This window comes from Urocitellus parryii, chromosome 2, assembly GCF_045843805.1.
Source record: "Urocitellus parryii isolate mUroPar1 chromosome 2, mUroPar1.hap1, whole genome shotgun sequence".
NCBI classification, from domain to species: Eukaryota; Metazoa; Chordata; class Mammalia; order Rodentia; family Sciuridae; genus Urocitellus; species Urocitellus parryii.
This window is the reverse complement of record NC_135532.1, coordinates 93,961,677-93,974,320: the sequence shown is the minus strand read 5'-3', so window position 1 is coordinate 93,974,320 and position 12,644 is coordinate 93,961,677. Positions and strand designations below refer to the sequence as shown.

General features: G+C 39.1%; 1 protein-coding gene and 1 long non-coding RNA gene across 2 annotated transcripts in view; one reads left to right on the top strand and one right to left on the bottom strand.

Annotated features, from left to right (window-relative positions):
- The window catches only part of Dock3 (dedicator of cytokinesis 3), a 656,066-nt gene that overhangs the window by 35,216 nt on the left and 608,206 nt on the right, over nt 1-12,644 (bottom strand). Inside the window, exons 33-35 of the mRNA XM_077793451.1 lie at nt 5,777-5,862; nt 3,135-3,161; nt 2,916-3,011 (exon numbers count right to left, since the gene is read on the bottom strand). Of these exons, the coding sequence (XP_077649577.1) occupies nt 2,916-3,011; nt 3,135-3,161; nt 5,777-5,862 (209 nt within the window). The remainder of the gene's footprint in view (nt 1-2,915; nt 3,012-3,134; nt 3,162-5,776; nt 5,863-12,644) is intronic.
- The window catches only part of LOC144250574 (uncharacterized), a 78,780-nt gene that overhangs the window by 38,344 nt on the left and 27,792 nt on the right, over nt 1-12,644 (top strand). The gene's annotated exons all lie outside the window — the stretch shown is intronic.

Here is a 12,644-nt window from a genome sequence, read left to right as displayed (position 1 = left end):
TTATAATATTTGTAATCAATATATGTAAATTTTAAAATTTAAATATTCGTTTTCTTAACAAGTTCTTATTGAACTAAACTGCACTGGAGCAGAAGGAAAGATTTTCTTGGTTTTTGCCTGGTCTTCCTAGTGAATTCATCTTATCAATCATTATTTACTATGTACCTGCCAGAGGCAATCTCCATGTAGGTGAATAGGGGAAAATGGACAAGGATCTTGTCTTTAAGGAGTTGGCTCTTTCTGTGATAACTGATAATTAACAAGGTATGCACTGAATGCCAGGTGAGCTTTTAGCTTGGAAAACCTTTTTTATGGGGATGGGTTGGGTTGGAAGACTCTCTTAGGAAAGGATATAGCATGTAGAGAATTCTGAGGGAAAAAATATGAGTGGTGACAACATGGATGAGGAGAATCAAACTCATTTTTTTTTTTGGACTGGGGATTGAACCCAGGGGCACTTTACCACCAAGCTACATCACCATTCCCTTTTATTTTATTTTGAGACACAGTCTCAATAAGTTGCTGAGGCTGTTTTTGAATTTGTGATCTTCCTTCTTCAGTCTCCTGAGCAGGAGGATCGGATTCATATGTCACCTGGTACTAATACATGACCCAAGAGAACTTTGAGTTGCTTTTCCAGGGACTGGGGACCTCCCTTTTTCATGCCTACATTCTCTGCTTGAAGTAAGTTTATTTATACAGATGGCATCACTGAAGCTTTTTTATAAACCAATTAAAAAAAAAACGACAGCAGAATGTATTACAATTCTTATTACACATATATAGGACATTTTTTCATATCTCTGCTCTATCTAGAGTTCATCTTTTCCTCCCATGCACCCCCTCTCTACCCCACTATGAGTCAGCCTCCTTGTATCAGAGAAAACATTCAGCATTTGTTTTTTTTTTTGGGATCGGCTAACTTCACTTAGCATTATCTTCTCCAATGCCATCCATTTACCTGAAAATGCCATGATTTTATTCTCTTTTACTACTGAATAATATTCCATTGTGTATATATGTCACATTTAAAAAATCCATTCATCTACTGAAGGGCATCTAGGTTGGTTCCACAGTTCAGCTATTGTGAATTGTGCTGCTATAAACATTGATGTGACTGTGTCCCTGTAGTATGCTGTTTTTATGTCCTTGGGTATAGGCCAAAGAGAGGGATAGCTGGGTCAAATGGTGGTTCCATTTTTTAAATTTTTTTTTAGCATGGTTCTTGAGTCAGCTAGATCTGTGTTCAACTTCTGAAAATATCCCTTCCCATTGTTGTGTCCTCATTAGTAAGAAGAAGGAAAACCCTTTATGGATGTTAATGGGATTAGAGACAATGCATATAAAGCACTAACATGGTAGATTTTCAGTAGATGGGAGCCAACATCAATAGATTTTCAGTAGATGGGAGCCAACATAAACATCATGATGTTTCCTTCTATGTTGACAAGGAACAATGAAGAGAGGATGGTATTTGGAGTGAGAATACTGGGGACTGGAAGGAGAGTGAGAATACTGGGGACTGGAAGGAGTTGGGCTTGTGAGTTGGGCAAAGGCCAGTTTAAGAAGGGCATCTGATGTCATGTGAAAGACTGAGGACTTGTTTTGTAGGTACAACCATTGAGATTAAAAAAAAATAAAGAATAAAATTGGTTTTGGCCAGAATTTGAGTTCCTTGTAGAGGGTAATTAAGAAAATCAAACAGCCAGATAGAAGTAGGCTGTGAAACTGAAGAAATTAATTTCTTTTCCTTATGGTAAACCACAGTGAATAAGGCCAACGTAAGTGCTGTAATAAGGGGGAGATGATGAAATTTGCCCATCTCTCTTCCCTGTCTGATGGCAGGTAGAGAAAAGGCTGAGGACCTGTCATAAGAAAGGAATTCCTTATTCTAAAAGGGGTCCCAAAAAGGTTACCTTTGACTTTGTCAGTCCCAGTAAAAATAGGCCAAATCTTAGCTATGCTACAGAAAGAGGGGATACTCAGGATGTGAACACATTTTTCAGGAATTTCATTTCTATAGCCAGACCAGTACACTGGACCTGAGTCTTCTTTACCAGCACCTTCTACTTCAGCAGCAACTGGAGGTGGCCCAAACTCTCTCATTTCTTGATCCATAGGTTAAAATGCTACCCTTTGGTATCTCATAGCATTTTTCCTTGGAACCAGGTTTTGTTTATTTATCATTCCTATCCATTCCTCATCATCTTCTTGGCTCTCAAAAGGTACCCATAGCCACCACTTGAACACTACTGAAAGAATAATTAAGGCTGTGATAGTCATTTAATTTTACTTTGGACTAATTCAAAAGCTATAAGGTGACTGGGAAGATAGGCTTTTATGGAATAACTAATTTCACACAAACTCTCGGCCTGAATATATAAAGATCAGAGCTCACAGGTTGTTTCCTCTCATGTCTAGGATCAGGGGATATAAATAGACTTACTTTAAGCAGAAAATGTAGGCATGTAAAAGGGAGGTCCCCAGTCCCTGGAAAAGCAACTCAAAGTCCTTCTGGGTCATATATTGATACCAGGTGACATATGAATCTGAGGAGGGTCTGCACTAAGGAATTATAGCAGTTCTCTGCCTTGTTCTGGAGATAGCTTTTCTCTTCCTTCTTGCTGTGCCTATTCATCTGAGCCTTGACATTTCTGGATGAAAGGTGAGATGATTGCAGATCCCTGGGATACCTCCTGGATACATGTACCCACATTTTAGAGGGGGACTTCAGGAAGTCTTGCCTACTCCTGAGAGAAGTCTCTGTCCCTTGTCATCAGACCTAATGGCGATGCTACCCAATACCAGAACAGTCTTCTCCATGAAGGGCACACAGTCTCAGTTTTAAGGTCAAGGGAATGCCCTTGAAGGAGAGAGTATCCTGAAAGAGATCAGGCAGATGCCTGAGAAAATACCTGTAGTCAAGAAGGCGTTCCATGAGGCGGGTTACTGAGGTCACAAAGGAAATGCCTGTTTCTCGCCATGTTTCCTGTTCAACCTTCTCCAGCAGGCTATTGGTGGAGAGGAATGAAACACAATTCATGAGCTTTTTCTGAGCAAAAGAATGAGATTCAAGAGTCTGTGAGGGCTGTGATGGATCTGGAGGCAGCAGACTTACCACACCATAGTCTTACCTGGGGTAGGGCCCAAATAGCTGGGTTCTACTCCATGCAGCAGAAAGCAAAGACAAGGAAGTTATTGGATTGGCAGCAACAAATGAACACATCTCTCATTTCCATGTATGTGTTCCTAAGGATGCCACTGAGTTATAAGTGAGGAAAGAGTTCAAAGCCCCAGTCCCCTTAAGCTATGCTATGAGGTTTCTTCTCAAGGAGAAGCTGAGTAAGGGCCCAGAGGGATAATCCTTGCTCTACCAATTGGCTCACTGTCTCTATTGCTGCCCAGAGCTATCTTCAGCAAACATAGAAATCAACTTCTTTATGCAAATCAAGGGAAAGATTCCCCACTAGCATTGGGTGTCTCAGTATAAGGGAGAGTGAACAAAATGTGCCAGATTAATACCCAAGTCTTAATACTCAGGTCTTTTTGTGTTTTGATAGCTCCCTCTTTTATCATCTCAGGAAGCGTCTGGATTCTCCAAAACACCTGGCTTTCAGCTCTTCTGGAGTTCCAAGTCTCTTCTAGAGGATGATAACCTAAACTTTTTGCTTGCTCCAGTAACAAGTCCAGCTCCAGGTTTTTACAGCATATAACTCTATTCCTGATTCCTTTATTGCTCTCTAAGCTTATGAAAGTCTTATGGAATGGCTGGCCCAATTAGGGATAATCACTAGGGACTAAAATCCACACCGTGGCTCTGCTACAATGATGACACTCTCTGCACAGAGTATTAGCTTGGGCCAGGGCATTAGGGAAAGTGAGGGTTTCCCACATGATCCTTGTTGTTAGAGAAGGCAAAACCACTGACTGGGGGCCTATGAATTGTGTGAACAAGGCCAGTATACTAGCATTTTCAAACCATTATACAGAGCTCTGCTGTCTTGGACAGGAAGAGGGGTCCTATGAATGCACAAGCATGGGAAATGCTGGTCACTACCCTCCTTTTGTAGATTTTTCACACCTTTCTGCACATTAAGAATTTGAGAGGACCTTTAATAAAGAGGCTTATTCATTTTTGTTTAATTGTATATTTTCTAAACTAGTTAGACCACGATTCAACTTTTTCCCCCCCAGTATATCTATAAACATCTTTCCAAAACACAAACTGGAAATGCTGCTCTATTATATCCGGAGCCATCAATTCTCAGACTGATTTTAAAATGTTTTGCAAACACTATTTGGTCAGGTAATTAATAATAGTGGGTTGTGTGTGTGTGTGTGAGATATTCTTTTTTTGTGGTTATTACTTTTTCCTTTGTTGTAAAGTCATTTTCTAGTGACCCAGGAAGATATTTCTTCCACAATTAAAAAATGTACTTTCAGTTAAAAGAGAAATACTAAAGAATGAATTCGTTTTCATAGATTATTATTATTTAAATGTCAAATAAATTCACACTTTATCTTATGGTAAATGAACAATATGGGCAGGATACTGCAGAGAGATTTCCCCTTCTTGAAACTGGAAAATCTGGGTCTTCTTTCTAGAGGTGCCTTTTACTGGTCAGGTAACTGAGGACATGCTGGCACTTCCCTGAATCCAGTTCATCACTTCTAAAGTGGTAAGGAGGATAATCTCTGCCCTGCCCACATATCAAGTGTGTTGTGAGGATCTAGTAAAATGAAAAATATCCATACATTTTTAAACTGTAAAGTTCTAAGTAAACATTCAATATTATCACTGGAAAATACTTTAGAGGTTAGTCTTAAAAATGGTACTAAGACAAAGTTTCAAAGCTGGAAATGATGAATAAGATGGGAGAATATTCTAGAGCTTAGATTTCATTTTTTAAAGGAAATACAACATCACTATTACATGGGAGGGCAGTTTCTGAGTTCCTTCTTAGATCTTAGCCCTTGGCAAGTCCTCTAAGGCCTGTTGGCCTCCATTTAATTCAAGACAGAAGCCATGAAACAATGGACCTGGGAGAGCACTGGCATTATTTAATATAACCACCTAATTTCACAAACAGGGAAATTAGCCTGGAGATGGCAGTGGGTGACATGTTTAAGAGCTCATTGCAGTGTTTTTCAAACTGACTGTAATATCTTACAAAGGAGGGAAAATAGAATCCTTCTTTTTGTGTGTGTGGTACTGGAGATTGAACCCAAGGCCTCCTATACATTAGGCAAGTTACTCTACTACTGAGCTACAGTTTTAGCCCTTTTTAAAATTTTTTATTTTGAGACAAGGTCTAAATTGTCCAGAATGGCCTCAAACTTGTGATTCTCCTGCTTCAGTTTTCCAAGTAGCTGGAATTATAGGTGTGTACCACTGTACCCTGCCTGGAGTCCCTTTTTAAGAAGAGAACCCCCACCTCCCACAATGCCAGTGTCAAGACCTAAACTATGATTGACTTCTCATGATCTGTTTACTCAAATGGATGCAGTGCATATTGTGAGATATACAATGATCCTTTTCCTGAGCAAATCCAGGTGCTCAGTTATTGTGGTTTCATAGCTCTTCAGTAACATGGCAATCCCTGAGAAAGCTTGCTTTCTTGTTGAAAGAGGTAAGCACTGCTACCACCAGGAACAATAGGGTCTCTCCTGATACCCAACTTTGGCAGCCTGCCCAGTGCAGGTCTAATCTTCTCCCTTCATTAGCCTGCTTTATTCCTTCCCCCAACATGGAACACCTGGGGCTGGAGCTGCTTACAGAAGGCTGAAGAGCTCCCTGTAGCTTTCATCGCCTTTCCCCTCTGATACCATGCTGTCCAGCTTGTCAATCAGCTCGGCTTCCACCTAGAAGGAAGCAGAGATTTCATAAACTCAAACAGAATTGAGAGGAAGAATGGGAAATCTGTCCCCTTGCTGGGCAAGGTGGTGGAAAACTGCTTCCTGATTTTATCCATGCTCCAAATAAATTCCAGGGAAGACAAGATTTCATCTACAGCGCCAAAAAAACCATGATGACTTCCCCAATCAGAAAGTCCTCTTACCCTAGTGGTTTAAGTTAGACATAGAACTTAAGGTTTCATGTACCCCTTTCCCAATCTAGGGGCAAAGAAAAGTATTTTGGATCCAAAAAAGGCCTTTGTCAAATGTTTATTTTATTTTAAAAATATTCATTTAAAAGAATCTATAAATAAACTATGTTGAGTTATAACTTTACCCTCTATTCAGCCAGTCAAAAAGGAAGCTTGTTGGGTAGTTGGTCTTCAGTGTAATGAGGCTGACATTAGTTGGGATAGAATGAGATATGAATTATTTCCTTCAGTGCTTTTCCTCCAGGACAACAGGGTCCAGTGTTTGTACTCACAGGATCTAAAGCCCTTGGGGCCACTCTCCCTGTCACTGCACTATCACTGGGCCCCTAAACTATGAGGAGGAATACTACATTGTTTCTAATCCATGGATCTGCAGGGGCATTTGGCAGTGCTCAGCCACTTTTCTAACAGGCCTCATTGGATTTACTCTGAGGTAAAAAATTAGTTACAAGTGACAGAGATAAAAAAATCTTTTTACCCTTCATTAGCCTTTAATGTGTTACTGTTTATTGATATAGATATTTCATATAAACAATAAAAAATCTCAGCATGACTACATTAAATAATGTTCCCCTAAAAGCATTTTCTCATTCCACACAGGTTAAAAGAATCTTAAGGAAAAGTAATAAAAAGAACAACTGATTCAGTAATATAATTGAAGGCAGGTAGGGTTTGTTAAATCCCACCAGCAGAAAATGAGAATGAATGAATATGGGTTTTTAAAATAGTGGCCCGCCACATGGTCAGGAAGGAACTTACAATGCTAGGGCCATATACTTATTATTTGGCTTGATGAGTTAGCTGTTTGAATACACATTAAAGAGGAAACAAATTCTGAGAGCAGGGGTCCTCAGAAATCGATGCTATCCTGCTCTCTCAGGGCAGAGAAGATAAAGCCAGGTGGATCTGTATATAGAAGCCAAATATTTTACTCCCAGTTCAAAGCATGTCTTGCCTCACTAGGTCAACCACTGGCTAAAACGAAGGGTCTGATTATAGCAAGGGATCTCTTTTCACACATGAAGGTACAGGTAGACTGTGCTTTCCAGAAAAATGCAAAGATGGCAGAGGTAACCTCAAGTAGTAGAATACAACACTGCCAATGAGGTAGAGCAGTCAGTCCACTAGACTCTAAAGGTTTTCAAAACTGATCCCTGGGCCAGCAGCCTTAGTCTTAAGATCTGTGGTAAAGATCTTAAGACTTTAATAATCTTAAGACTTTTTAATCCAAATTCTCTGGCCTCCCCAGGCCTTCTGTATTAGAAACTCAGAATGGAGGTGGAAGTTAGCAATATGTTTTAACAAAACATCCAGGTTGCTCTGATGCTTATTCATGTTATAACTCGAATTAGGGAAAGGAACTGGTAATAGAAGGATATGGAGGCAGAGCTGATGAAGGAAAAAGTTGTTAAGAGAAATCTAAAGATCAATGCAGGCTAATTTGATGACTTCAAGTCAAGAAAAAGAAGTTCTTCAAATATATCATGTCATAATTATTAATATTTACCATCAGGTTTGCAATGTTACTTTTATTGTTATTCATTCAACATTTGTTTGCAGTATAACCAGCTTCGTGGTTCTACACAAGTATTTACCTCTCTTAAGTCTAGGTTTCCTCATTTGTGAAATGGGAATGGTGGTAACATTCTTCTTTGGTGTCACTGTGCCCTGAATCTTGGGAACTGCTTAATGAATGTTAGTTTTGATTTTCATCTCCATGAGCCCCACCATGCCCTAGACCCTACAATGAGTCTAAGAGAGAAAACACACAGTAAATAGTACTGGTATCGGAGAGGTCATCATCTCTTAGGGGAGCAGTCACAGTTTAGCCTGGTCAATATTTAGATGGGGCACACATAGCAAAGGAGTCTGGGATCTGAGAAACCATTAACAAAGCTTCTTCTTATAGTGCTACAACAGCACAGGAAACAATCAAGAATGTGAAGAGAGAGCCCACAGAATGGGAAAAAATATTTGCTCACTACTCTTCTGACAGAAAATTAATAACCAGAATATATAGAGAACTCAAAAAACTTTGCCCCAACCCCTCTCCCATGATAACCCAATTAAAAAATGGACAAAGAACCGAACAGATGCTTCTCAAAAGAAGAAATGGCCAAGAAATACATGAAAAAGTGTTCAATATCATTAGCAATTTGAGAAATGAAAATAAAAATTACACATATTTCATTTCACTTCAGTTAGAATGGCAGTCATCAAGAATACAAACAATAACAAATGTTGGAGAGGATGTGGAGAAAAAGAAACACTTTTACACTGTTGGTGGGTTGTAAATTATTACAACCACCATGATAATCAGTTTGGAGATTCCTCAAAAAACTAGGAATGGAACTACCATTTGACCCAATATACAACTCCATGGTAATTATCCTAAAGAATTAAAGTAAGAACACTATAGTGATACATGCATACCCATATTTATAGTAGCACAATTCACAATAGCCAAGTTATGGAACCAGCCTGGGCATCTGTCAATGGATAAATGAATAAAGAAAACGGACACACACACACACGCGCGCGCGCCTGTGTGTGTGTGTGTTTCAGCCAGGAAGAATAGATTATGTCAATTGTAGGGAAATGGATAGAACTTGAGAACATTATGTTAAGTGAAATAAACCAAACTCAGAAAGTCAGAGTCATATGCTTTCTCTCATATGTGGAAGACAGGGAGGAAAAAGACAAAGAAAGGTGGCAGGGGAGGGGGATCTCATGAAAATCAAGAGGAGACAGTAAAGTAGAAGAAAGGGACCAGGGGCCTTGGGGCTGGGGGAGGGGAAGTAAAGGAGAAATACTGGGGAACAATATTGGCCAAATTATAGTTATACTAGGATTATAATACATCAATAAAATGACATAAAAATAGTACTATAAAAACTTAAGAACTGTTTTGCTCTTTGGATCCAATGATTATAGGTTGAGAAGTTTACCTAAAAAAATAGGAATGGGTGGTTTTGCAATATTAATAGTAAGTTTTTAAAACTAGGAGCTTGACTATTATATATATTGTAACATAGTTATGCAATGGAATAACATGTAGCCTCTAAACTGAGAGTGCAGTATAGAGGAGCATTAAGAAACATGAAGAGGTAGGTGTGACAAATTGCTACCAAAATGAGGGATTACAAACCAACATATCCAACAATTTATTTTTTTAAATAAAAAAATTCTAAGTATTGGTAAAAAGGACTAAAAAAACACCATAAACTTCTCCCCCTAAGTTGTTAATAATGCTAGGAATTTGAGTTAAAATTTTTCATTACAGTTTATTTGCATTTAAAAAATTATTTTTTAGTTGTAGGTGGACACAATACCTTTATTTTTATGTGGTGCTAAAAATTGAACCCAGTGCCTCACTCATACTAGATAAGCTATTTACCACTGAGTCACAACTCCAGCCCCTTGTTTGCATTTTTAATTCTTCTATATTAAACATTATTTTGCAATTAGAAAAATGTATTTTTAGTAAGTTGTAAAAAGTATGGAAATGGATAACAGAACCAAAACTGTAAAAAAAAACAATCAGAACTAAGACCAAAAGTCATTGAATTTTAGCGACTTGAAAGTTATAGATTACTTTCAAGAGAACACTTTTAACAAAGGTGGGTGTGTAATACACAAGAGACTAAACCAATGGGAAGGTAGAAAGTGGAAAACAGGGATTAAGAGCAGACTATGCTTTAAAAAGAGTTGATGGTAAAGGGAAGCACAGCAATATTTTTCTAACTAGGAACAAAAGTGTTTACTTGGCTTGCTGGATATTAATTATTCATGACAGTCTTACTGGGAAAAAGAACATAGCTCCTGCCCTGAGTCTTGAGATATGACTTCCAACTTAAGTGTTTTACAAAGTAACCTTTTAATTCAGTGTTAGGGATGTTGGAATACTGCACAGCTCCTTCTTAGTAGACTTGGATAACCTATACGGTAGTTCTGCAAAGTTATACACTTCTTGGTTACTGGGTTTTTGCCCAGTAGTTGTGTGCTTTGCGTAATTAGAAGGCACAGGCTGTGAAAGTACAGAAAAGCCACAGTTCTTTTTTGTTGTTGTTTCCTGAAGTTATGAGGCATAAAATGGATTTATTTTAAATACTCTACCCATGATAAGACTATCTTTAAAACAACTAGCATTAGCATTGTATTTAATGGTGAAACACTGAATACTTTCCCCTAAGAACTAGGCAAATATGTTCACTCACATCACTCTTTTTTTTTTTTTTTTTTTTTGGTACTGGGGATTGAACTCAGAGGCACTTGACCACTGAGCCATATTCCCAGCCCTATTTTGTATTTTATTTAGAGATAGAGTCTCACTGAGTTGCTTAGTGCCTCACTTTTGCTGAGGCTGGCTTTGAACTTGCAATCCTCCTGCCTCAGCCTCCCAAGCTGCTGGAATTATAGGCGTGTGCCGCGGCATCTGGCTACTCATATCACTCTTATTTAACCACATACCAGATATCTGATCTATTGCAATAAAACAAGAAAAATAAATAAGAAATATACAGATAAGAAAGAAATCAAACTATATTTATAGACAACATGATTGTCTAACAGAAAACCCTAAGGAATTTACAAAAATGTTTCTAGAACTAATAAATAAATTTAGAGAGGGTGCAGGATTTAAGGTTAACATATGAAACTTAACTGCATTTCCATATGCTAACAAAAAACAACTATAAAACAAAATTTAAAAATTAGAATAATTTATGACTGTGAAAAAGCAAATACAAGTAAATTTAACAACATATGGTATGATCCGTACGATAAAACTATAAAACACTGATAAAGTAAATCAAAGAGCACCTAAATAAATGAAAAGTTTTCTTCATGGATTAAAAAACTCAGTATTACGATATCAGTTCTTCCCAGTTTGATCTATGGTCAATAAAATACAATTAAAATCCCAGCAGGGGAGTTGAGAAGATGGCGGGCTAGAGGCAGGCAGCATTCTGTGTTGCTCCAAGACCCAGGATTCTAGTAGTGGCAATACTGCTTCTCTGGTAGTGATAGACGACCTCCCAGAGGAATCATGGCTGCAGAAATCATGGCTGCCAGGCTGCACAGGACTCCAGACCTCAGCGTTACAGTAGGACTCCTGACCGCCCCTGCACAGGGACTCCAGCCACCACTCCTGAGGTGGATCCCATTTACCAACATGTGGCTCCTGCAGTTGCCTCTGTCTTGGGTCTCTGTAGCCACTGCCATAGTCCTCAACACACGGTAGCCTGCCTACAACTGGAGACTTTGCACAGGTTCTGAAGACAGCCGACAGCTACAACACTGCATGCCATAGAGTTGCATCTCTGGACACATCGCCCAACATCATCGCCCAGACCTCCTCACCCAAGCTGGCTCTCCATTGCTGAAAGCCACTGCCTCCATTTTTGGGTCACCTTCATTGCCATCTTTAGTTGGGGCAATTCCCAGTTTGGAACACTGCGTGGGTAGGTACCTATAATCGCCAACTGCCCCTGGGGGCAGCCACTAATCCAGCACAGTGACTGCACAATATAAAACAGCTCTCCAAGAAAGGTGCGCAGCCCCCATAGCACAACCTACAAGACCTCCAGAGAGAAAGGTCCCTGATTAGGAAGTAGAAAGGGAGAGGGTGAGTGAGATACAGTTTAGAGACTAATTTAGAGACCAGAAACTGAGGTCTACAGGCAATATAAGGAGATAAGATCAGGTGCCCATGTCACACGAATGGACCCCAAAGGAGATCCTTGGGATGCAGTCTACCATTTGGGAACTGCCAGGAGCCATGCCCCACTTTCAGGTACTCTGCACCCAAGACCAACCCTCCCACCTAGGTAACCTTCACCATCCTGAGGGTAGAGATACCAGCAAAAAACAGACAACCCCACCTACTGGATGAGAAGAGAAGCAGGAAAGATATTAATCTCCAACCAAAACATCCTTGTTTCTTCATTTGAGTTTTTTTTTCCTCCCTCTCTATTCTCCTGCCCTCACTTCCCCAACATTTGTGAAACCAAATACTGTGCGTGAATTAGGATATTGAGGACTAGGATGTCTGAATCGTATATTACCATTATGTTTTATAGTATTTTTTCTCCTATTTTTACATTTTTTAACTTTTTTTCAAACTTATGTTTGTTTTATGTACTCTACTGTCTTTCCACTTACTTGTCTACTCAAAATCACTTCCTGTCTCTTCTGCTACTAACCACCTTCTTGAGATTCTTCTTCTTGAGATTCTTCTTTCACACTTCCTAAGATCTAATAACACTATATCTTCATCTCCTTCCCCCTCAACATCTCATCCTACACCTCACCTCTGGTTCTTTGTCCACCATCAGAAACAGTAAACCCTTTTGCAAATTTACTGTTTATATAATAATAATTGAACTCACCACTTCTGTATATTGTGACCAAACTGTAAACATCTTAGTAGTAACTATTTAGTTTAAGGTTGTATGTTGTTTGCATTGGGATCTGTTAATATTGTCCTTTTCCTCAAAGGAGAGGTATTGGAACCCTGCAGGGGCACTGTAAGCATAT